The 27,725-nt window shown below is 35.8% G+C and overlaps 3 protein-coding genes and 2 pseudogenes across 3 annotated transcripts; all 5 read left to right on the forward strand.

Annotated features, from left to right (window-relative positions):
- Nucleotides 1-368: 368 nt before the first annotated feature.
- Nucleotides 369-917, forward strand: LOC144838280 (BTB/POZ domain-containing protein KCTD6-like). The gene has a single exon (XM_078693622.1). The coding sequence runs from the start codon at nt 369-371 to the stop codon at nt 915-917; it is 549 nt and encodes a 182-aa protein (XP_078549748.1).
- A 19,695-nt stretch (nt 918-20,612) lies between these two features.
- On the forward strand, nt 20,613-21,239 carry LOC144838281 (BTB/POZ domain-containing protein KCTD4-like). Its single transcript, XM_078693623.1, has one exon. The coding sequence runs from the start codon at nt 20,613-20,615 to the stop codon at nt 21,237-21,239; it is 627 nt and encodes a 208-aa protein (XP_078549749.1).
- A 1,686-nt stretch (nt 21,240-22,925) lies between these two features.
- Nucleotides 22,926-23,294, forward strand: LOC144838282 (BTB/POZ domain-containing protein KCTD6 pseudogene; annotated as a pseudogene).
- A 783-nt stretch (nt 23,295-24,077) lies between these two features.
- LOC144838283 (BTB/POZ domain-containing protein KCTD6 pseudogene) lies at nt 24,078-24,760 on the forward strand (annotated as a pseudogene).
- Nucleotides 24,761-26,324: 1,564 nt separating this feature from the next.
- On the forward strand, nt 26,325-26,837 carry LOC144838284 (BTB/POZ domain-containing protein KCTD6-like). Its single transcript, XM_078693625.1, has one exon. The coding sequence runs from the start codon at nt 26,325-26,327 to the stop codon at nt 26,835-26,837; it is 513 nt and encodes a 170-aa protein (XP_078549751.1).
- Nucleotides 26,838-27,725: the final 888 nt, after the last annotated feature.

A 27,725-nucleotide genomic window follows, 5' to 3' on the forward strand; every position in this document is an offset into this window, starting at 1 on the left:
TTAACCATTGTTATAATCACGACTGACTAGACCGTATACCTCTCTACTAGTTTTAGAACTTAGTAACTCATTTATAGTGTTTGTGTTGTTGATTTCGGATCCATTTGAGAACAGATTTTCGGAAAAAGAAATCTGTAAAATGAACATTATTATACTTACGATTATCCTTCCATGAAATAACGAGGAGCGAGGTTTGGAAGGGCATGGAACTAGTCTTCTTTTGAAAAAAATCATTTCGTTTTTCCTTTAAGACATGGAACCGACACAGCAGTTCTCAAAAATATTTTTAGAGTTTAACTATAATTTTTTTGACAGTTGTATTTAGTGTAGCTTAGTAGGTACAGTATTTTAGGTAATTTTCCCCAAATATGCTGGGTGCAATGTTCAGTGGTCGTCTTCCTTCTAGAGTTGATCAGTATAACCGCTACATTATTGACGGAGATGGGCCTACATTTCGACACATCTTGAATTTCCTGCGACGATCAAAACTTACTCTTCCTGAAGGATTTAAGGAGTGGGATATTTTATTCAGTGAAGCGGATTTCTTTCAAATTCCAGGACTGCTTCCACTTATAAGAAATGCGAAAGAACACATTCATAAGGAAAACATAAGTAAATGTTTAGACTTTATACAGGTAGACAAGTCAACATCCACATTGTGTGTATCTAGCAATCTGCCAAACATATTCTGTAAACTACCATCACTAAAACTGGGAATTTCAAAACTCGAGGATTATCAACGGCCCGAGAAAAATCTAGTGACAGTTTACCATCCGTACGCACCAGATCATCTGACACTGTTAAAAGAAATAATTCAACTAGGATTTACATTGGAAACTGCTTGCTTAGGTTCGAAGGATAGATGGACATTTACCAAAGAGACCACTGCGCCCACTATATATATAATGTGTAAATAACGTGTAGGCCTAACTAATTGTTCAAATTTCTTTAGTAACGCAGATTTCAAGATTTGTTTAGTTTGTAACGTTTGCATCATTTTGTTTTAATCATTTTATGGCATCCTTAAAGTTGATCAATGTATCGTTTTAATGTTGTGGCTCCATTTCTTATGCCTAATATTGATTGCCATTTTCCCTAAGGCTTTTTGTGTGTTAAATCGTTTGCAATTTCTTTTAAAGAGACAATCAATAAGTCAGTCCGCAAAAATGGGCTGTTAACAGGTGGATATTCACATAATTGTGTAGGAGCAAAGTTAAAATATTGTTCAAAGTCGAGTCCTATTCTAAAAGAACAATTATTATCATTATTACAATCTTACTAAATTAACTGTGTATAGCCTATTGCTGCTTTTTTTATTTGAAAATTCAATGGTAGTTTTTTTAAAACAGTAATTCAATAAATTAACTGTTAAAGCCTATAGTCTCAATGTATTTTGTAGTATACAAATTAGACACATAGAAAGTATAAAGATACGGAGAATCGCAGACTCCGCTTATGGTGGTTTAGTGGAAATCTGTGTAGGCTATTTCTAACTTCAACCACCGAGACATCGTTTTGCTGAAAATCACATTCAGGCTTGCAATAATATTTAGCCACTTGTGTAAGTTAATCATTGTGTTAAATAAATAAGAGAATGGTACGCTGTTATTGTCTGTTGACATGGGGCTGTAACAACACATGACGTGTTTAGCACAAATTTATACATTTTTCGATAATGTTGAAATAATATGTGAATTAAAAGTATACTGAACACTATCTAAAAAGCTAAATAATAAGTATACAATTATATTTAACAAACAAGCAATACAGAGAGGAAAAGTACTTAACTCTACCTTCTCAGATTATTATTTACCACATCTGTTGGTGTATAAATATTACATAATGAATTATAAGCTAGAAATATTGACCGCACAATATCGTGAATGCCAGGAATTAACTGAACATTAGAGATGGGAACGAGAAATGACCGGGACAGAAAATGATAGTCAAATTGAAGTTATTATGAGGTGGAAAAGGCTGGCAAAATTGTAACGGGTGGGGATACCGTAATAACCCAGAATTGTAAGGAGATTGTATACGTGCCATGTGAACTGATGGTGAAGAACGAAACCATTATATTATAGAGTATAGTTGGATTGTTCTCCGTAATAAAAGGAGAAATATTGTATACAGTATCTATCTGTTGTTTCGAAGAAAGAATAAATTCTTCGCTGGTGTTTTTTATGGCGGGACTAGAAGGGTGAATTATATTTGATAATCAACTTTCATAGCTTTTGTATATTATTGTAATAATTTTTATTCAAATTGAGGAAGTCGATATTGCTAAAATAAACGCAAACGTTAAAGATATGATATTCTGCAAGATAAACCATGACCTCCTCCATTCCTAGGGTGGCTAAAAAGATATGAAGGCCTTCTGGTAAAAAGACCTTAACAAACAAATCTATCTAAAAATACCAAATCCCGTTTCTTTGCTGCGCCCCTGGATCCTGATATGGAGCTGCTCTCAATAATATCGTTTGTTTGTTTTTCATACCATAATTCCTATCCATAAATAAATGGTTTGAGCCGTAAAATCTAACCGGGACATCATTTTGTAGTTACTTCTAGCTTTTTTGGCGGATAATTTGAAACATGGAACCGGATTCGCATATAGACGACGTGTTGGAGCTGAATGTTGGTGGATGTTTTTACACTACAAGTCGATCAACACTAACTCGTTATCCAAATTCTATGCTTGGTGCTATGTTCAGTGGTCGTCTTCCTTCTACAGTCGATCAGTGTAATCGCTACATTATTAATGGAGATGGGCCTCCCTACATTCCGACACGTTTTGAATTTCCTACGAAGATCAAAACTTGTTCTTCTTGAAGGATTTAAAGATGGTTTGTCCCCCAAAAACATGAAAAATGAAGATTAATTAAATAAGACTTTGAATATGTTATTTTGTAGTTTTAATAAAGTTAATCACTTCCATAGAAAAAAAACGAAAAAAATAATGTTTTCACTTGTAAAATGACAAAATAAATTGTTAAATTCAACCAAAAATCCATTGGCTGGCAGCCAATTTGACAATTTTTTGCTTTAAATTACATTTTTTCAGGTAAATACATTTTTTCGTTCCAATTTTTGTTAAAAGTGGATAACTATTATGTTACATTAAAATGGAATATTCAACAAAAAAATGTTTAAAGAATTATTTTTTCAGGGGGACAATACATCTTTAAAGATTGGGATATTTTATCATCTGAAGCAGATTTTTACCAAATTCCAGAGCTGATTCAACTCATTGAAAAAACAAAGACGGGAAAATGCTTTGACTTCATAGAGGTAGAATTTGTGGGCTTGTGTATAAGTGGTCGTCCTAAAACTCAGGATAATCAACAAATATTTGTACCACCTGGAGCAGCCGGCTGTTGGTGGTTGTTTGCCTCACCTAACCTAATCGACAAGATGCCATGTGTAAAATCTGGATTGATGTCTAAGAAGCTAGAAAGTTATGAGCCGGAGATGGTTTATAACGGTTATCGCAAGCACGCCGAGTATGGATTGACACTTCCCGAACACTTTTCATTAAATCGTTTGCAACTTTTTAAGGAGATAACTCAACTAGGGTTTAAACTTATAACAACATCCTTTGCAAGTCGCCATGCTAGGTGGACATTTGCAAGAGAATGTCTTCTATAGTAAATCACTGAGTAACTGTTAACTATTTTTATAACAAGAACATAAACGGAAAGTCAATGTTCAATTCATGATATCCCTAACTTTAACATTAGGGTTGAGCTAATGTTTGTATACATGCATCATAAACATTATTGACGAAGATGTCACAAAAATATTCATATATTACTCAGGGGCGGACCCAGGGGTGTTGCCCTAGTGGCCCGGGCAACACCCTTAATTTCATAGTAAATGTTGTTTCTGCCACTAAAGTAAAGAGTCCCATTTCATCATATACAATATCCATCCGGACCCGGAACTTGATAAGTCATAAAGTAGTTACAGAGTTGCAGGGCATTTTATCATTGTTGTTGTTGTTTTGATGTTAGCTTAATCGTTAAAATTGGTAAAAGAAGGGATGCTGACGCCAACGAATTTAACGAGCTTCACAACCTAAATATTTCTTTATTTTAAATGGAACGCTACAACAATCCTTTGAAAATAAGGTCAGAGGTCAGATACAGCATTTCCGGTCATTTTTGGACAAAACGTTCTATAAGAAGGAATACAAACATATATATTCTAAACTATTTAGAAACAAAAAATGAACTCTCTACAACTAGCTGTTGGCGGTTTATGGGTACCCTGTATTTTTATACTTAATTTGCATATTTCTGCTAATTTGCATATGTTCCCAAAGTGTGATGTTTGTTCAATTTAAAAAATAAAAGCTTTGTTCGCAATTTGTTTAACTTTAAATTCTAGATTGCCTAGACTATACCTGATATATAGAAAAATACTGTAAATAGCGGCCATTTTGGTTTTATGGATATTAAACTAATTTCTTCAACTACATTTTTCCTCCATTTTTGATATGTTGTTGTGATAGGTCTTCAGAGATATTTACCACAAAAATAAATTATGTTCTAATTTTGTCTAGGTATACCCATTATGTTTGCTACATATAGGGTTGCATTGGGTCTATAGGGTTTACATTGATAACAACATCCTTTCCAGTCAACAAGGACAAACCAGCTAAACACAGTCAACCTGGTGTATACTGCATCCCATGTGAATGTGGAAAGGTATACATTGGGGAAACTGGACGCGACCTTCAAACCAGCCTCAAAGAACATCAAGGCCATGCCAGAAGAGGAGAGCAAGACAAATCATCAATAGTTATGCATTCTCACAAGCAACAACACCGAGTTAATTGGGAAGATGCTGAACTAATTGCTACCGTTCCTTCTTGGCATTCCAGACGAACCAGGGAAGCTATTGAAATCTACAAACACAACACTGTTCATCAAGATATTGGATTTGTTATTAGTCAAATTAGACACCTTTGAGACAATGCAATTGTTTTTAGCTTGTCTCACCCTGCTTTTCACACCTATCTGAAACAATGCTCTTCTATAGCAAGTTTCCATTCACTATTGTTCTTGAGAAACAATGCTCTGCTATAGCTAGTTTCAATCCCTCCCACTGTGTGAACTTGCCATTGTTTCTGGCTTTCACACCAGTCCCACCCTTCCCACTTATATTCCAAGTTTCCTGGACTTTCTGCATTCTCACTCCTGAGGACGATCAAAGCATATTGATCGAAACGTCGAGAAACTCAACAGTTCTTTTCAGAACTAATACACGTGGTGTACCGCAAACTTTATATCAACATTCTTGAAGAGAGTATATAGCCTACACACACTTTAGTCAATCAGTAGCCAACATACACTTCAGTCAAGCAGTATAGCCTACACACACTTCAGTCAAGCAGTATACTAACTAATATGTCTCAGCAAACAGCTAAGTGTGAAGTGCAAGAACATACATTGTGGATGACTCCGTGGTGGATGGACGATGTTGAAGGTAATTCATAAATGTATATTTTTTGTTTTAGCAACGTAATTTTATTTGTTCACTAGTTTTGTTGTTTTTGTTTTATCAAGAAGAAATAATGTTACCATAGTTTTGCAAGGGCATGATTCGATATATATTTTGTAATATATCTTTTACCGGGTTATGCAACGCATAATGACAATGATTGTGGTTTGTAAACTTTTTTTTTTTAATTTGTTTTTAGTACAACGAACATCAGTTCAGAATGTTCCACAATGGAAAGATAATGTTAAAGGTAAATACAATACTAACGTTATATATCTATATTATAAGTGAGAGAGTGTGTACGTCTGTCTGTTTGTTTGTCTCTCACTTATAATATAGATATATAGATAGATATGATTCATATTGAAAAACTTGATGCTCATTGGGATAAATAAATTTTTAAAGAGAACACGAGTTAGATGTGTACCCTGAACACATCCAGTATTAAATCCTTCTCCGAGAAGCCTTGTATATGTTTTAATTGGTTGCAAACTAGCACCAGCACCACGTATTATTAGTTGTATAATAAAACCAGTTTTTTTTTTTTTTTATAATTTCAGTAACAAGAATACCAATACTGCAGTAAGTGTTTTTTTTTATTCTCTTGACATTACATTTTTGTTTATTTATTCGATTCATATAGATATATATATAATTTATTCATATAGTACATTGGTAAGAGTTCCTTCGGAAGAGCACCCGTTCAACCCGAAAGGAGAGGAAACCGTGGACAAAGGTAATTTATATATAGATGCATTGTTGTTGGCGAACGATACTATTTAACGCTGCTCATAATATGATTGTTATAATATATATTATATATATTTGATTTCATATAGAATCAACGCAGCAACAATCGTTACATTCAACGGGTCGTTCTAAACGCCGTCAACGAACTAGAGGCATGTTTTCATGGTAGGTTCACAAACTATTATTCTTGTTCATGCAGGAAAATGCTCCCAAAACCCGAAAATTATTATTCTTTATTTACGTCATGTTTTCTTTCACAGGCAAAGCGCACTTCTACCTTTTAAGGAAACTTACGCTTTTGATTCCGAAGACGTCGACAACAAAAACGTAGACTACCTTGTAGCGTCTTCGTGCTCTGCTGTACATAACAGTGACACAGCTAAGGTAGCAGATATATTAAAATGGAATGGCTTCACGTATATTCGAATGAAGCCAACAAAAGACAAACAAACAATAATGAGGTATGTTGAAAGATGCAAACGCGTTATTGTGTTCCAAAATCTATTTTTCGACGATTACGTCAATGACGTATTTAATATCTGCAGCGAAAATTTAGGAATGGTGGAGACAACTCTACCATTCAAAAATAACATTTTTGATATAGCGGTTTTTTCTAGTGGCACTGTCATTCGCGTATTGAAAAGAACATAGTTTCATTGTCAATAATTTGTCTTTTGTTGGTTTAATTGAATAATACCTTTCATCATTAGTTGTACAAGTATGAATTTTTAACTAATGAAAAGGCATAGTTATAAACGCTTTGGGGTACAAAGCAGAAATGGTTAGTTATCTAAAGCAGGAAAAATATACATATGTATAATATATTTGTTTTTTTTTTTCTCTTTCGTGGGGGCAACCCACTTTTATTTCATTCTTCATATTACACATTGTAGTTATATATAGAAATTGTATAAAATGTCATTAAAATAAAGTTTTAAATATATATATATATAAATAAAAAATTAAAATAATAATGAAACAATTAAAAATTAATACATGTAATTTTAAGAAATACAAGTTAATAATTTTCTTTTTACGTTACCCCATTTCTTTTTTGCCTTGTTTATGTTACAAGCATATTGATTCTCTATAAGATTTTTTAGCTCAAATCGGAACAAGTTCCAGACGACTTTTGATCTCATTTTTTAATGGTTTTCTAATGATTTAATAAAATTTGTTTTATAAATACAAAAAGTAAACAATGATAATAATTCATTGACATTTTCACTTTTTGTTCCAATAACAATGTCTAGCCAATCATGTACGGTTTCTTCAAGTGTATAGCATTTTATAATCATGTTGTTAAATGTTGTCCATACTTTTTGGATACTTTTACATTTCAGAAGCATGTGCTTGTCTGTCTCAATTTCGCTTTGGCAGTGTTCGCACATTTCTTCAGGAGATATTTTCCATATCTTCATTCGTTGTTTACATGCCAGAATCCGATGTAGCAGTTTAAAATTAAATTGTGCTACTTTTGTTACATGTTTCATGCTATAGACTTTTTTTAACCATATTTTATTCCACTTAAAGTTCACATTTCTAAATTCCGTTTCCCATTTCGATTGACAAAATGGAGTAATAGATATATTGTTTATAATGTGTTTATAATAAAAAGAATTTTTATACTGTTTACAATATATTGTTTGTATTTCTTGTTTGTCTCTCTCTTTTTCATTGTTTATAAATATTTTCTTCCAATTTGAGGGAATTGCATTTACAATCTTAAAATATTCAATTATTCCATTTTGTTGCTCTGAAAGGGTAGGTATCAATTCTGTCGGAGTCATTAATCTGTGATTAACTATTATATCTTTTATTGTTTTATACCCTGCTTGTATCCAACTTTTAAAATATAATGTTTTTCCACTGCATTTTATAAAAGTGTTTTCCCACAAATGTTGTTTTTCAACTTCGTTTACATTTTGCGGGTATGTATTACTTATATTGTTAAAATACACTAACACTTTTAACATTTCTTTATAAAATTCAGGCATACATTTCAGTTCTACATGACTTTCAAAATTGGGCTCACTAATATTGACAGTATAATTAAATGGATACATATAATGTTTTGGTAAATATTTCCATTTACCTGGGTCAGGGCTTAACAATCTCTTAACCCAACTAAGTTTTAACGAACTAACCATTGTGCTAAGATGTACCATATTTAGACCACCTTCTAGTATTGAATTTATAAGGGTTTTTCTTTTTATTTTTTCTCTTTTTTTACCCCACAAAAATCTATATAATACCTTTTCTACTTTTGGGAATACATATTTAGGCACATTTATGACACTAGCATTATATACAAGTTTGGAAATTGCAAATGTTTTTATAATAATTATTTTTCCAAAAAAAGAGAGGTTTCTTTTTTGCCATAATTGCAATATCTGATCAAGTTTAGTGATTTTTTCATTCCAGTTCTTTTCTTCGCACACTCTTTTATTGTAGCCGACATATATCCCTAAGAATTTAACTGGATTCTTCGTCCATGTTAGATTAAAAGGTGCTGTTTCATTATTTTTGCTGGAACCAATCCACATTCCTTTAGTTTTTTCTTTATTTAATTTTAATCCAGATATATTACAAAAAACCTCTATTTCTTTCAAAAAGTGTTTTAAACTAGTCTCGTCTTGTGTAAATAAGACGGTGTCATCTGCTAATTGACAAATTTTAACAGTACTTTCATTTACATTATCTATATTACATGGTAACATAATGCCTTTACATAGAGGATTATCTCTTATGTTATTAGCCATTATTTCAACAGCAAGTGTGAATAAAAAAGCAGACAGTGGACATCCTTGTCTTACTCCACTTTCCATCTGAAAACTTTCAGATAGCCAACCATTATTTTCTATAATACATTCTGTTTCTGTATATAACAATGTAATCCATTTTATAAATGACATTCCAAAGCCAAACTTTTGGAGGCATTTAAAAATAAAGTTTCTATCTAATGAATCGAAGGCCTTTGCAAAGTCTAGAAAAACTATTGCTCCGGGTAAGTTACATGTATTGGTCTGGAAAAGAACGTCTTCTACTAAGCGTATGTTTTCTCCTCCAAATCGTCCGTTGATATAACCTTTTTGGTCGGAATCAATAATTGGGGCAATTATTTTTTGTATTCTACTCGATAGGGCATGGGCCATAATTTTATAATCAACATTTAACAATGTAATTGGTCTCCAGTTTGTTAGTAATTCTCTTTTTCCATTTTTAAATAATAATTTTATTATTCCCTTTTTTTGTGTTTTAGGTAGTTTACTTATATTGTAGCTATAATTTAAGGATGCACATAACATTTCTTTTTTATGATTCCAAAAAAACTGACTGAAATTTCAGTTTGTTTAATGTTTTATTTAATGATAGAATTTCAATTATTATTGTACTGTATTTATTGTTTATGAATTTAAATTTCGTTAACTCGGAAATCGTTTTAACAAATAAAAAAATTTAAAAAGTTATGAGTGCGCGTGTGTGTGTTCATGGCTTTGTCATCCTGTGTGCAGAATTGAGGACGACTACTGAATGCGGATAAAAACTCTATTCGAAGACATGCACAGAAAACCGCTTACATACAAACTTTAATTGTCGAATACAATTGCACCAAAGTGCAAATGTATTTCAATATTACATGTTAAAATAGATATAGCTTAAAAGTAATACATTAGGGCGTAATAATGTTTTACATAAAATAAGTGTTATCTTTTAACTATTGAAAACACATTAAATAAATGATTGTTTGATACCGCCCAAACGCCCAAGACATACACAGAAAACCGCTTACATACAAACTTTAATTGTCGAATACAATTGCACCAAAGTGCAAATGTATTCCACGTTATAATCAATATTACATGTTAAAATAGATATAGCTTAAAAGTAATACATTAGGGCGTAATAATGTTTTACATAAAATAAGTGTTATCTTTTAACTATTGAAAACACATTAAATAAATGATTGTTTGATACCGCCCGCTCGAACAAATCTTCCGCGCGGTTCAGTAAACGTTATCTGCTAACACTGAGGGTGCTTGACTTGTTCATTATCATGGGAGCCGTGAGAATCATTTGTGTATGAGTAAATAATAAAAAATATACAGAGGGCGCAATCACACAAAAAGTCAGAAGAGTAAACAAGTTTACTATCTGGCGTGTGTGTGCGCGTGTGTATACAAATAATATTGTTCGTTTCTTGATAAAATCGAAACGGTATAGTGTAGAAAGCGAGCATTACATATTTGTATCGTTTCTTTACGGCTCGAGAACTTATTATCCAGAGAATACTATATCATTTGTACATGGTAAAATAATAGTTTATAAAAAAAAAATAGACTTGTGAGGTTCCAATATCCACGCTTTCATATGTTGGAAGCTTACACAACGACTATCGCCTTCGTCCATTATAACTCTCGGATCAATCTGTTGCAAAGACAGTTTGAGAGTCGGCGGTAGATTCAAATCTTCATCGGAAATTGTCATCAACTGATCGAGAGTTAGCGCATTACTTGATTCATTTGCAATCAAATTTAAATTTCGTTAACTCGGAAATCGTTTTAACAAATAAAAAAATTTAAAAAGTTAGATCACGTTTGTTTGTTTTTATTTATTCATTTCTTGTGTGTGTGAGTGCGCGTGTGTGTGTTCATGGCTCTGTCATCCTGTGTGCAGAATCATAGGACGACTACTGAATTCGGATAAAAACTCTATTCGAAGACATGCACAGAAAACCGCTTACATACAAACTTTAATTGTCGAATACAATTGCACCAAAGTGCAAATGTATTCCACGTTATAATCAATATTACATGTTAAAATAGATATAGCTTAAAAGTAATACATTAGGGCGTAATAATGTTTTACATAAAATAAGTGTTATCTTTTAACTATTGAAAACACATTAAATAAATGATTGTTTGATACCGCCCGCTCGAACAAATCTTCCGCGCGGTTCAGTAAACGTTATCTGCTAACACTGAGGGTGCTTGACTTGTTCATTATCATGGGAGCCGTGGGAATCATTTTGTGTATGAGTAAATAATAAAAAATATACAGAGGGCGCAATCACACAAAAAGTCAGAAGAGTAAACAAGTTTACTATCTGGCGTGTGTGTGCGCGTGTGTATACAAATAATATTGTTCGTTTCTTGATAAAATCAAAACGGTATAGTGTAGAAAGCGAGCATTACATATTTGTACCGTTTCTTCACGGCTCGAGAACTTATTATCCAGAGAATACTATATCATTTGTACATGGTAAAATAATAGTTTATAAAAAAAAAATAGACTTTAATATCGTGTGTGTGTGTATACACAAAACACTTCTTGATAGTGGTGGGTGTGGTGTGAAAAAAAAAGTATTCAACGTTTCAGAGTGACAAAGCTTTACGAGTGTACTTTTAACCGATGTTTACCGTTTCGCGACGACCAACATTTCTTCGTGGACAGTGCAGTAACGAATACGGTGTTTGGACGACTGTACTTTAGACAGAGTAAATAGACGAACGTAACTGTAGCTATGAGCATAGAAGACCATGTTAATAGGGCAGGAATCCAGATTGAAATTGGAATTCTGCCTATGAAATTCAAGTTAAAGTCAGACATTGCCTTTCCAAGTGTCCGAGCAGGAATCTCTATCAAGCTAGAAACGGTCTTGGCAAACGCTTCAACCGGCGAAACGGACAGGATCGGATGTACCACATAGTTTCTGTGATATTCTGTACATTCGTCTCTTTCTTCTATAAAGATATTTGTTCGCAACCACGACACAAAAACATTCATCGTATCATCATTCTCTGTGATTCGTCTCTGTTGCTTTTCACATTTGTTGACAAGCTGTGTCATCTCGGCCCGATTAACCGCCACTCTCTCTCTGTACAACAATAACCAATTCCATGGAACACTTACAACGAATAAAACAATAAATACGTCGAAAATCAATCCTCTTGGCTTCAACATCATGCACGCATGTGCACTCGACGCTGTACATTAACGATAACTTTTAATCTTCATACTTTTTTTTTATATATAATAATAATAATAATACATGTAATTTGATTCAAAGATTCACCACAGAAGGAGCCTTGTGTTGAAATTAATTTTTTTTTAATTATTATTATTAAAATATTATTCTCCATTCTCTAAGCTTTCCAAAAATATGTAACTTGCTTTATAATTTCCTTCCAGGCAATTAAGATATAAGCCGAATTCAATAGATTACTTTCGATAGATTATCAACAATTAGAAACCAGCCTTTGAAGTTCAGTGGTTCATTGGTTCTATTCAATATCCACAACACATTCTCATTGAATACCATTAGTTATTATTAATGGATCTACATGAAATTTTACACACTTAAACAATGAATACGAATAAATATTACACTTTAATTTCTTTTAATTTTATTATCATCTTCATATATAAAATCAACGATTAAAAATGCATAATTATGTTGATTAATGGATTATTTTGAGCACACAATCTGTTAACATAACTCACTTCTACTCTAGATCATGATTAGGCCTAGTATACAAATTCTTACACATTAATTTCTTCTTCGTTTTCAATAACTATCCTCGCCGTCAGAATTTTCGTCTATCCCCAGCCAGTCTTTAGTATCCTCATCTTCATCTTCACTTACCCCATTTTTCTTCTGCCCCTCACCGAGTAAAAAACAATCCTGAATGTATGTAGGCCTAGCTAGTCGCTGAACAGGACCGCATCGTCAGCATTAGCAAGAAGGCCAGCATTTAAAGCGTCAGCTAATTATAGCAATATAGCTTTTGCGACACAAGGCTCCTTTCGTGGTGATGCGACCCAAATAGAAACAAAAAACACGCAATGTAAAGACATTTTTTTGTTATTGCCTTTGTCGTATCATCAAACTTTCCGTTCTTTAGTGAACAGAACATCTTCATCGTCCTCCTCTCCATCCGCATCGCCTTTTCTTAGAAAATGACGTTTATGCATCAACATAAAGCATTGAATAAAGACTATGGTGAAGAATCTGATCAGATGCGAAATCATGAGAGCGAATGCCCAGTGTCGACCGACTTTGTTGATCGGACAGTCTGATGAGTCTAGTTTGTGTGCGCTCAAATCGAGTAGATTCTGATAGCAGCTATCGAGCTCATCACATTTGAACAGTTCACGACCGTCAAACATACATGGACCGAGTTTATAGATAAAAACGTTGCGTATCAGATCCAGGATTGTCATAGCCACCGACGTCAATGAAACCGCCTCCCATATGCGTTCCAAAGATGAGTATCTGGACATCATGGCGGCAGACAGAAACGCGTACACTACGGGCTCAGAACAAAGTGGATATACAACGGCTCCGGCTAGAACGTCCACCAGTAACGTGGCAACGACTATAGGCAGTCCAACGAACATGTACCACGTCCAGCAGTCTAGAACTTGATTTCCTTTTGAACGATCGGTTATGTGTAGCATTACCGGCAGAATACCGGTGGGCAGATAGACAAGCAACATTTGTACAGTGTAGTAAATGGAAGCGGCAGCTGTTCCCAACTCTACCATGGGACAACGTCGTTGATCGGCTTGCCATCGAAGAGCGTCCGTCAAGGCGCGTTGACAACGTGCATCAGTTCCGTGAGCACCGCACTCTTGCATCGGATCTCGATAGGATACACCGCACGGTCCGATCAGGAATTTCATATTGGACAGAAACGATATGTTTGCAGCCGCGCACATGCTCAATCGAAACGCCGATATGAGTTTTGTTGTCGATGCAGCGTGTACGAATATGGCGTAGAGGCAAACGGGTAGAAAGATGGCGTGCCAATCGATTATCGGATGAACGTTTGTCTGTAACAGTACGTCGATTACAATAGACGTAGCGAAACATGTTGTGATCAACGAACAAACAGTGTACTCTTTCATCGTCTCTGTGCTGTGTCGTTTCGTGCGCGAAATACGTTCATGTACTCATCATGACACAGAGGGAGGACGAGGAGAAGGCGGCGGCAGAGGAATGAGAATCGTGAATTCAACTTCTCCGTTGGACAGATTTCTTCTGACAACGGGACAATGCATAAATCTATAGACGGACTGTATACATTTTTCAAAGTCGTGCGCGTTAGTCCATCCAACTTGTGAGTAGAATTCACGATATGCGGTGGGCGTCATGACGTCGGCCGGTCGAAGAGCAAACTTGTCACCGTGTTTATCTATTACAACGGGTTCGGCGCGCAAAAAAGAGGCCGATTCACCGGATTGTAACGGTAATCGTTTGTTTCTAACGCTCGTTCTGAAATCAACTGAGCGCATGATGGCTTCGAAGTATTCGATATCTGGCGCGGGAGGGGGAAGCGGTATGTTCAGTATGTATTGCCTGACTTCGACAGTCCACGGTGGCTGTTTATCGCGTTGCACCAACGCTCTGTAATACGATTCTGGAGATTTGTATTGTGGACTGTCGGTCAAGAGAACCTTGTAGAAGAGTGTACTCGCATCGCGTATATCGAACGTGGTGTCGCGATCCATGTATCGAATCGGGATAGCCGCGTACGGAATCTTTGTGTTTTGTTTCCAGCATTTCCGGGCCGCGATCGATGCATGACCGAAGCGTATCCGATCAGGATTGTTACACGACAGCTGCGTGTACGCGCTTGCTGGTAAACGATGTGTAGTGAGAAACGTCGTTCTGTCTTCATCGTGGTAACATATCAAAGTGTCAACATCTATTAATATCCATTGATTGGGATGTACGTGCGGTTGGAGTAATCGTCTGCCTTGTACCGTCATTTTGTTAAGCTGTATTCGTTTATTTGATTTTGAATGTTGTAGAACGGGTAGACGTGCTACTGCTGCTTCATCGTCCCTCTTCATCACCTTCCAACTCGTCCAATCGGTATTATTGAATTCATCTCGTAGTGTTTCACCAACACCACCCGTCGCATTCTCGTTGCCTACAATAAACCAATCGGTGTTGAAGTTGAGAGCCTTTGTCATCATTGCGCTGTGCGTGTCTCTGTGTGTGTGTGTGTTTGTGTCTTGTTAATGGTTAAAAGGAACTGATTACGATTCCATATTTTCATTTTCATTCACGATGATGTCGAATGATGACCATAGATTTGCTTACAGATTTAACAACGATTCAACGTAGTACATCGAAGACCATGCACTTACGTACGATGCAATGCAAAAGAGCGTATAATGCTTCAGTGGAACATAAATCCGACGTCGCGTAGACTAGAAATGCGATGTGAAGATAGCATGCGTATACTCGACGACTATGACCCGATCATGAAGAACAGGAACGTTATAATCGATAGTTATTCCGTCCAATATCCTATAGATAATTTCGAAGATATGTTTCATAGAAAAATTGATGAACGAAAGAAAATGAGTAAAGAAGATATACGAAATTGGCAATCAACTGCGTTCAAGTACTGCAATATCGACTACAACTACCCGTATACTCAATCGTTACCGATAATGTCAGATTTGTACGTGTACGTAAACAATCTTCACGCTAAGCTGAACAATTGCAACACGTTGTCAAAGTTGTCGAGATGTGTGCGACTGTTGCAGGAAGCACGAGCGATGTTCCCGAACGATACAAAAATGTTTGGTTTGGTAGGCTACGAATTGGACACGTTGCTCAACATATGTTTAGGCGTGTATCAGTATCCAGAGTACAACAAGGCATCAACGTTCGGAGAGGTGATAAGTCTTCGACAGTCAATGTACGTGGGAGACTTGATGAACTTTATTCAGAATGCCCTCGTCAGTTACAATGCTCAGTCAGTATCAGTAGAGAGAGAAGCTTACGACGGCGCCTACAGCCCTATCAGAACGGACATTTGTATGCTTAAACACAAATTGTTGGCAGCAAACAGTTACGAAGACATCCGAGATTGTTATGACGTGTGCTTAGATATGAAAATGGCCAGTGCAGAACATGATCATTTGAGTTATTATTTCAAAGACTGCAGTGAAGCACTGTTGAACATTTTATGGGATGTTGAGATTTGAAAAAAAAAAAAAAATCTTATGAATTTATTTCGTTTATACATGATGTGTGCAGTAGTACTAGCATTAAATTTTTGTTTCTGAGATGATGATAATAAAGAATCGAAACGTTAATTTGTTTTTTTTTGTTTTTTTTAATGTGTGCGTAAAAGTGATGATGATGATATCGTTGTGTTGATGTTATAAACGTGTTTTCAACGCGTCCGCGACATGACAATGATCAAGGTACCGTTAGAGGTATGCCTGAGTATACGCGATTGTCTAAAAGATGATCCGACACGCCGACTGTGTACGTCGAATATTTCAAAAGTTTGGAACGACTTGATATACGGTGATGAGAAAACAGATCGTTGTCGAAAGTGCACTCGATTCTTGCTTCAGAATTGTGTACACTGCGGCGTAAAAGCATGCGATACATGTAAAATAGTGTATAGGTGCGCAAATTGCAAGGTGTCTTCGTGTCAGAAATGCGTCGTGACTGTAGTACGTATTGACAGGGAATATTGTAACGAATGCACTTGCGCGAGTCAAAGACACGAATGTATTGCTCAGATTTTGCAACGTATGCACAACAACGTAGAGGCTCATAAAATGGATTTGCGGTCTATTGTACGTTTTGTGAGTGAAGCAGTCGAGCACGATCCAGACGAGATTTTGATCGCGGCAATGCGCGAACGACAGCATGCGACGTTGGGAAGAACGTTTGCTGAACGTGTACTCTGCATACAATCTCTGCAACGTTTAACTTTGATAGATGTGCCGATCGTCGACAGTTTTTTATCTACGTTGATGACAAAAGGAGGAGGAGGAGGAGGAGAAGGGGGTTTGAAATACGTTCGACTTGTAAGGTGCAACAGACTGACGTTTGATAATGACATGCTGCCGAGCGCTAATCCGATGACGGTGTGTATCGAATGTATGGACGTGTCTCCGATAAGATTGTCAAGTGTGTTTGACAAGGAGCATGTGACGTTAGTGTTGATAAATTGTAATTTTAGCGTAGACGAACTGGCTGCAGTTGACGACTTTAAATTTGTTATAGAAACGAAATGAATAAAAATTAAAAGACGTTTACTATATAATTTCAATATAAAATTTAATGACAAAAAAGAGAGATCGACGTTTCGGTACCATCATAGAACCATTTTCAAGATCAAGTGAATACAAAACAATAATAATTATGTGCACTAAGCACCAAAGTTGGTGACAGGAAATGCTAATTGAGGGCTAATTAAGTAATTAGCTCCTCCTACTGAGTTAGATAAACAATTTAGCTTTGATGGAATCCGAGTGTAGGTTTTATCTCTTTGATCCACAACATCTCCTTAATTAGGCAATCAAACTTATTGTTACATTTAGATAAGACTCTAAAGTATTCTGAGATATCACCAGTTATGCCACGTTGTTTTAGGTGATCGCCTATAATACTTTTGTTATGTTCATTAATGCGTTTGTAAAGGCAAGTGTAAACGACATAGTTTGTATCACACAAACCACATTGAAATTTGTACACAACGCATTGTGAATTAATGATTCTGGGTTTCATTTCTTTAGGTTTTAAGGTGTCACCTATCTTACGACTAGTAAATACTGGTAAAATATCATTTTCAATCTTCGCACTAAGTTGTTTAGTAACCGTGTTACAACAAGTTTGATCCTTGTACGGTAGTACAATCCTAATAGGCTGGGGAGATTCATCAGTTAGCATATCTTCATTAGTATTACTAGGAGTCACACAAGTATTAATGGATTGGTTGAAAGCCTTAACAATATTACTAATAAGATCTAAAGGATAATTCAACTTTTGAAAAATCTTTGTTACATTATCAACCTCTGATAGGAAAATGTCATGCGTAGATGACAATTTGTAGGCCCTATTAAGCATTGTGTGAATTAGATTACGTTTATGTTTGATATCCACATGGCTATCATAATGTAATAATAAGCCTTTATTAGTGGATTTCTTATTTACTTTGGTTTCAAGAGATATATTGTTTTTTGAGATAGTCATACCTAAAAAATTTATTGAGTTATCTCTAGCAATTTCCATTGTAAAATCAACGGCATCGTGTGAATTGTTCAAATGAATAAAAAACAAATAATTCTGATTCTATTTCTGTTTATTGCAAACAAGTCATTATGCACGTCGCAGGTTGGTTACCTGAAAGACATGAATTATAGAAACGATGCACACGATACGTACGTTGTTATTCCAGACGACGCATTAAACGTTTCATCGTGCATTTCTTCTAGTCTCGAGAGTATTAGTTATGATGAAGTGTTTGTATCGAACGTGACTGTGCGACCGTTGTGCGGTAAAGGCATCATAGTGACAGCGAATGATTGCACGTCGTTTCTGATCGGTGATCACGTTCACGTACAAGACTTCTCGTTTAAATGCAACAACTGGTCGCGTTCGTCGTCTGCGCTGCGTCTCACAGGAGTCGGACGCGTGTACAACGTTACGTTGGAGCGTCTCGGTGTACACGGTGGTGGTGGTGGTGATGATGATGATGATGTAATGAATATCGATTCAGCGCCACCGCCCATACTCGTTCACGTATCACCGCTGAAGAAACGTTGCGGGTACACAACGTGAGTTTAAACTCGATCGTCGGTGGCTCTGTCGTGTTGAATCGACTGTATGGCTCGATGACAGTGTCTAGATCTACGCTCGTCGAGCGTGTAGAGTGTGTTCGACTGGAACTCATCAGAAACGCCACCAAACTATTGGACTGGGACAGATGGATGTCGTTAGGCTGCTCCAGTACTGTACACGAAGACGACTGTGATTGTACACTAGAATTGATTACCTGTTGTACAGCGTTTTTAGTAGCGATCGCGTCTGTCTACGCAATATGCGCTGGAGCCAGAATGCACGTGCATAACCGCAAAGTGGCTGAAAGTGCTCTGGCCGAAGATCATTCATTTCATCAATCAAAGTGAAAAAAATGTTTGATTCGTTTTGCAAAGCGTCCGCGCGTCAGAGAATGACCGCCGGGATTAAGTCTGTGTAACTGATAGCACATTTCTCGATGCAAAGTTCTAAAGATGCGTTTTAATGTGGCCATATAATGAGAGACGAGAGGCCAAGTATTGTACAAAACAACGACGGATATGATAAGATATCGTCGAATCACGTCCAAGATTAGATTTAGATGAAAGGCAAAGCAGATATCGTCCTGATAACTGACGGAGCAGTCACCGTGCGTCGGTTGCCATACGAGTAGATTCATTGGATAATAGACAAGATAACGAGTGAACGTTATCGAGTAAAACCATCGCATTTTGTCACAGAAAACGGATCGCATCGTTCTGTGAAATCCGTAACGTACGACTTGATACCAAGTTTGAAAAGCTTCGCATCCGTCGATGGTGTGCCACAGAGCCTGGAATTGATGCATGTACACGCGTAAACTTTTCTTCTTGGCTTGACTGATGATGATTCGCTCCACTTGTTTCGTTACAGCGGACAATACTTTACATACGTTGCCGACGATGGCTCTGGACGCTACGATGACATAACTGATGAGGCTGAACGTTATGAAAAGTATGATAGATATGTAGAAATACGGTTGAATGGGCAACCATCGATAAGCGCATTCGAACAAGGCCAGTTTAATGCCCATAGTGTAGTGCGTGTGTGCGGTGTTTTTTGTTGTTGTTTTTTTTAGAGACAAGCCTGAACGTACGCTAACATCGCTGCCGATACCCCACCGACGTACCGATACTCACACGAAAATCCAAAACGATCGTTGGGACACACGCAATAGTCACCGTCTGCGGCGTCAGAGTATACACATCGGCCGTTATGCGCTGCACACGTCGTGCAGTTTACTGTTGTTTTAGGAATCGATTGTTTGCACACGGCTCCGGAGACGCCATCGCCTACACACACGCAATATTTCGATACACCATCGTACTCCATTCGTCCATTCTTTATTTAGTTTACCTTGGTATTTTCGTTTCTTCGAAATGTTATATGAAAGCACATTGAAACAATTTCTATGAATACGAGATTAGCCACATTTATCCGAAACAAATTTATCATCATCATCTCATTCAAATGTAACAATTATCAATCATTACCGATCCGACTATATATATATAATATCTAACAAATAACCATACTGCCAACGCTGTGGCGAATGCTATTGGAATAAATAAAGTAAAGGCTCTCTTTCTAAAAGAAGATCTTTGTTTTCAGAGAGTTGTTAATTATAAGCCAAATATCTTTGTTGTTTTTACATTAAATAATACATGTCTAGCAAATGGCTGGAGAGTGGTTCAAATCTAACCTGAATATTCTCCCGTTTTTTAGATTAAATTATATTGGAGCGAATTTGACAAATATGGCTTCACACAAAGACGACATTGTAGAGCTAAATGTTGGCGGGTGTTTTTACACCACAAGTCGATCAACCTTAACTCGTTATTCAGATTCTATGCTGAGTGCAATGTTCAGTGGTCGTCTTCCTACTAAAGTTGATCAGTGTAACCGCTACTTTATTGACGGAGATGGGCCTACCTTTAGACACGTTTTGAATTTCCTAAGGATATCAAAACTTATTCTTCCTGAAGGATTTAAAGAATGGGATATTTTAATCAATGAAGCGGATATCTTCAAACTTCCAGGACTGATTACATTTATTGGAAATGAGAAAGAACACATTCGTAAAAAAAAAGTAAAGACAGGTAAATGTTTAGACTTTATAGAGGTACACAAGTCAACATCCCAATTGCGTGTATCTAGCAGTCTGCCAAACATTTTCTGTAAACTACCATCACTAATGGAAACTTCCGAACTTCAGAAACATGGCGAGTTGGAAGTGACAGTTCCCTATCTATTCGAATCTGATCATCTTATACTATTAAAGGAAATAATTCAACTAGGATTTACATTGGAAACTGCTTGCTTAGACTCGAAGGATAGGCCTAGAAGGACATTTACAAGAGAGACCTCTGCGGCCACTATATAATGTGTAACGTGTTACGAATTGTTAAAAGTCTTTAGTAACGCAGTTGTCAAGATTTGTTTAGTTTGTAACGTTTGCATCATGTTGTTTCGATTATTTTATGTCGGTTTTTTTCAAAAGTTGATTAATGTATCGTTTTGCTTTTGTGGCTCCATTTCTTGTGCCGAATATTGAATGCCATTTTCCCTAAAGTTTCTTGTTTGTTAAATCGTATGTATTCTTTTTAAAGAGATAAGCTAGTCCGCAACAATGGGCTGTTAACAGGTGGATATTCGCATAATATTGTAGGAGCAAATTCGAGAAAGTTAAAATATTGTTGTTCCAATTCCTAACCGGATATGTTGCAAATGCCATTAGCAGGCTTTAAAAAAACAATTATTATTATTATTATTATTACAATATTACTAAATTAATTGTGTATGTATTTTGCTGCTTTTTTCATTTGAAAATGCAATGGTAGTTGTCAAACAGTAATTCAATCAAGATTGACTGTTAAAGCCAATAGTCTCAATGTATTTTGTAGTATAGACACACAGAAAATATAAAGGTACGAAGAATCGCAGATTGAGGCTCCGCTTATGGTGGTTTAGTGAATCCTGTGTAGGGTATTTCAGGTTTCTAACTTTAACCCCCGAGACATCGCTTTGCTGAAAATCACATTCAAGCTTGCAATAATGTTTAGCCATTTGTGTTTAAGTTAATCATTGTGTTAAATAAATAAGATAGAATGGTACGCTGTTATTGTCTTTTGAGGCTGTAACAACAATTTTTCGATCATGTTAAAATATGTGAATGAAAGTATACTTAACAATATCTAAAAAGCTAAATAATAAGTATACAATTATATTTTAAAACAAACAAGCACAATACAGACACGAAAAGTACCTAACTCTACCTTCTCATGCTATTATTTATATTTATATTACATAATGATTTATAAGCTAGAAATATGGACCGCACAATATCACAATATCATGAATGCTAGGAATTAACTGAACATTTGAGATGGAAACCAGAAACGACGACCGGGACAAAAGATTATAGTCAAATTAAAGTTATTATGAGGTAGAAAAGGCTGGCAACATTGGAACGGGTGGGGATACCGTAATAACCCAGAATTATAAGGAGATTTTATACGAAGGTGAAGAACGAAAACATTATTTTATAGAGTATAAGTTGGATTGTTCTCCGGAATAAGAGGAGAAATATTGTATACAGGATCTATCTGTTGTTTCGAAGAAAGAATAAATTCTTCGCTGGTGTTCTTTATGGCGGGACTAGAAGGGTGAATTATATTTGATAATCGACTTAGCTTTTGTATATTATTGTAATAGTTTTCAAATCGAGGAAGTCGATATTTCTGAAATAATAAACGCAAACGTTAAAGATATGATATTCTGCAAGATAAACTATGAACGGCATGTCACCTCCTCCATTCCTAGGTCTGGCTAAAAAGATATGAAGGCCTTCTGGTAAAAGGAACTTAACAAACAAATCTATCTAAAACAAGCCCTTTTCTTTGCTGCGCCCCTGGATCCTGATATGGAGCTGCTCTCGATGATATCGTTTGTTTGTTTTTCAAACCATAATTCCTAGCCATAATAAACACAACACGTACGTGTTATATAATGGTTTGAGCCATAAAATCTAACATAATTTTGCAGTTTTTGAATAATAATAATTTGAAACATGGATTCACATGTAGACGACGTGTTGGAGCTGAATGTTGGTGGTTGTTTTTACACCACAAGTCGATCAACCTTAACTCGTTATCCAGATTCTATGCTGGGTGCAATGTTCAGTGGTCGTCTTCCTTCTAGAGTCGATCAGTATAACCGCTACATTATTGACGGAGATGGGCCTACATTCAGACACATTTTGAATTTTCTGCGAAGATCAAAATTAATTCTTCCTGACGGATTTAAGGAGTGGAATATTCTACAGGCAGAGGCGGATTTTTACCAAATTCCAGGGCTGATTCAATTAATTGAAAAAACAAGAACGGGCAAATTTGAATTCATAGAGGTAGAATTTAAGGGTTCGTGTAGCCGGAGATAGTTTATAATGGTTATCGCAAGCACGCTGAGTATGGACACTTCCCGAACACTTTTCATTAAATCGTTTGCAACTTTTTAAGGAAATAACTCAACTAGGGTTTAAACTTATAACAACATCCTCTAACAGCCGTTGTGTTAGGTGGACATTTGCAAGAGAATGTCTTCTATAGTAAATCACTGATTAACTGTTAACTATTATTATAACAAGAACATAAACGGAAAGTCAATGTTCAATTCATGATATACCTAACTTTAACATTAGGGTTGAGCTAATGTATACATGCATCATAAACATTCATTGACAATTCTCAATTAAGCCCGTGGGCTTTAAACATTTATGTAAACATTTATTTGCAAAAATAAGCATACAGCACATTTGAAAAAAAGATCGATTTTAAAACGTTATTCTTTGTCCAATCTTTATATGTTGTTGATACAGAAAACCTATCGGAGCAGAAATCGAAAGGCCTACCCTTTCTATCTCTTACAAAAGTGTTTGATCATTAGATAAATAATATTTTTAAAATCAGTCCTTTTAAGTGTCTGTTCACAAGGGACTGTATCAACATTATGTCCGTTCTTTTTCTTAATCATAGTTCAAAGTCTGATTCATGTTTTCATCTTCAAAATCCATCTCTACACATGCGTATAGGCTAACGCATCCGATTCGCCTAGTGGAAAATCGGCTTTATAGTGATTGAAAGAAATTGTCGAATCTAACCATAATAATATAACCATTGTCCTTTTAGTTTATATTCTGATTTTTAAGTTGTAGTTTGCAAACATGGATTCAAAGGTTGATGAAGTTTTGGAGCTAAACGTTGGTGGTTGTTTCTACACCACAAGTCGATCAACCTTAACTCGTTATCCAGATTCTATGCTGGGTGTAATGTTCAGTGGTCGTCTTCCTACTAAAATTGATCAGTGTAACCGTTACATTATTGACGGAGATGGGCCTACATTCCGACACATTTTGAATTTCCTGCGAAGATCAAAGCTAATTCTTCCTAACGGATTTAAAGAGTGGGATATTTTATCAGCTGAAGCAGATTTCTACCAAATAGAAGACCTTATCCAATTAGTTAAAAATAAAAAGGAAGGAAAATGCTTGGATTTTATAGAGGTACACAAATATTCAAATGGGGACTGGGTTATATCTACCAGTGTGGAAAATATATTCAATAAATTACCATATATACAACAGGAAATGAAAAAACAACACAAACCTAGGCTGCGTAGGCTTACACAGTTTAGTTTTGCAAGACAAACCTAGGCTGCGTAGGCTTACACAGTTTAGTTTTGCAACACAAATCACAATAGATTCGGAAATTTTGATGAAGGAAATAACTCAACTAGGATTTACATTTGCATGCATTTCAGGTTCAACTTTCCATTGTTGGACATTTACTAGAGAATGCGACAATTGAGATGTACAGTATTACGGTACCGTACCTGGCTAAGTTTTAAAACTTAGTATAGTCTTTTCTTCTGTTTTTGACTTCTGATCAATTTGAGATCAGATTTTTGGAGATAAGCCATGACTGGCAAAATCACCTCCTCCATTCCTAGGTCTGACTACAAAAATATGAAGGCCTTCTGGTAAAAGGAACGTACATCTATCTAAAACTAGCAAAGCCCGTTTCTTTGCTGCGCACCTGGATCCTGATATGGAGCTGCCCTCGATGAGTTAGCTTGTTTGACCATAACCATAATTCCTAGCCATAAATAAACACTACATGTACGCGGTATACTGGTTTGAGCCATCAAATCTAACCGGGACATAATTTTGCAGTTACTTCTAGCTTTGTTGTTGTGGCGGATAATTTAAAACATGGATTCGCATGTAGACGAGGTGTTGGAGCTAAATGTTGGTGGATGTTTTTACACCACAAGTCGATCAACCTTAACTCGTTATCCAGATTCTATGCTGGGTGGAATGTTCAGTGGTCGTCCTCCTTCTAAAGTTTATCAGTGTAATCGCTACATTACTGACGGGGATGGGCCCACATTCAGACACATTTTGAATTTCCTGCGAAGATCAAAACTTGTTCTTTTTAAAGGATTTAAGGAGTTTGATATTTTATCTATGGAAGCAGATTTCTACCAACTAGAAGACCTTATCCAATTAGTTGAAAATAAAAAGACAGGAAAATACTTGGATTTGGTACGCCAAATATATTCAACCTCGTGGGCTATATCTACCAGTGTCGCAAACATATTCAATAAATTACCATCTCTACCAACGCAATTTACGAGAACCGATTTTATTCCAAAAATAATAATAATAATAATAATAATAGTTCATTCTTATATAGCGCATATAAGCAAGCTCTCAATGCGCTGAACATTATTACCCCAGTCAGGAAATGCAGCTAGTAATCAGCGCAAAGTTGTGTCTTGATCTAAACGGGTACCCATTTATACACCTGGGTGGAGAGAGGCAAACGTAAGTAAAGTATCTTGCCTAAGGATACAAGCAATTCGGCGAGAGTTGGATTCGAACCTCGGTCTAACGATCAGTAGTCGAACGTCCAACACACAGCGCCACACGCCCTTACCATAAGTGCCCCAAAAGATGAAATGACTTTGTTTAAGGAAATAACCCAACTAGGATTTAGGCCTACATTTGCAACAGACTCGAAATTCTCTTGTTGGACATATACAAGAGACTGTGACAATTAAGATGTACAATATTATTACAGTACCGGCTAAGTTTTAGAACTTAGTAACTCATTTATAGTGTTTGTGTTGTTGATTTCGGATCCATTTGAGAACAGATTTTCGGAAAAAGAAATCTGTAAAATGAACATTATTATACTTACGATTATCCTTCCATGAAATAACGAGGAGCGAGGTTTGGAAGGGCATGGAACTAGTCTTCTTTTGAAAAAAATCATTTCGTTTTTCCTTTAAGACATGGAACCGACACAGCAGTTCTCAAAAATATTTTTAGAGTTTAACTATAATTTTTTTGACAGTTGTATTTAGTGTAGCTTAGTAGGTACAGTATTTTAGGTAATTTTCCCCAAATATGCTGGGTGCAATGTTCAGTGGTCGTCTTCCTTCTAGAGTTGATCAGTATAACCGCTACATTATTGACGGAGATGGGCCTACATTTCGACACATCTTGAATTTCCTGCGACGATCAAAACTTACTCTTCCTGAAGGATTTAAGGAGTGGGATATTTTATTCAGTGAAGCGGATTTCTTTCAAATTCCAGGACTGCTTCCACTTATAAGAAATGCGAAAGAACACATTCATAAGGAAAACATAAGTAAATGTTTAGACTTTATACAGGTAGACAAGACAACATCCACATCTAGCAATCTGCCAAACATATTCTGTAAACTACCATCACTAAAACTGGGAATTTCAAAACTCGAGGATTATCAACGGCCCGAGAAAAATCTAGTGACAGTTTACCATCCGTACGCACCTGATCATCTGACACTGTTAAAAGAAGGATTTACATTGGAAACTGCTTGCTTAGGTTCGAAGGATAGATGGACATTTACCAAAGAGACCACTGCGCCCACTATATAATGTGTAAATAACGTGTAGGCCTAACTAATTGTTCAAATTTCTTTAGTAACGCAGTTGTCAAGATTTGTTTAGTTTGTAACGTTTGCATCATTTTGTTTTAATCATTTTATTGCATCCTTAAAGTTGATCAATGTATCGTTTTAATGTTGTGGCTCCATTTCTTATGCCTAATATTGATTGCCATTTTCCCTAAGGCTTTTTGTGTGTTAAATCGTTTGCAATTTCTTTTAAAGAGACAATCAATAAGTCAGTCCGCAAAAATGGGCTGTTAACAGGTGGATATTCGCATAATTGTGTAGGAGCAAAGTTAAAATATTGTTCAAAGTCGAGTCCTAATCTAAAAGAACAATTATTATCATTATTACAATCTTACTAAATTAACTGTGTATAGCCTATTGCTGCTTTTTTTATTTGAAAATTCAATGGTAGTTTTTTTAAAACAGTAATTCAATAAATTAACTGTTAAAGCCTATAGTCTCAATGTATTTTGTAGTATACAAATTAGACACATAGAAAGTATAAAGATACGGAGAATCGCAGACTCCGCTTATGGTGGTTTAGTGGAAATCTGTGTAGGCTATTTCTAACTTCAACCACCGAGACATCGTTTTGCTGAAAATCACATTCAGGCTTGCAATAATATTTAGCCACTTGTGTAAGTTAATCATTGTGTTAAATAAATAAGGGAATGGTACGCTGTTATTGTCTGTTGACATGGGGCAACAACACATGACGTGTTTAGCACAAATTTATACATTTTTCGATAATGTTGAAATAATATGTGAATTAAAAGTATACTGAACACTATCTAAAAAGCTAAATAATAAGTATACAATTATATTTATCAAACAAGCAATACAGAGAGGAAAAGTACCTAACTCTACCTTC

This window comes from Antedon bifida, chromosome 3, assembly GCF_963402885.1.
Source record: "Antedon bifida chromosome 3, ecAntBifi1.1, whole genome shotgun sequence".
Classification (NCBI taxonomy): domain Eukaryota; kingdom Metazoa; phylum Echinodermata; class Crinoidea; order Comatulida; family Antedonidae; genus Antedon; species Antedon bifida.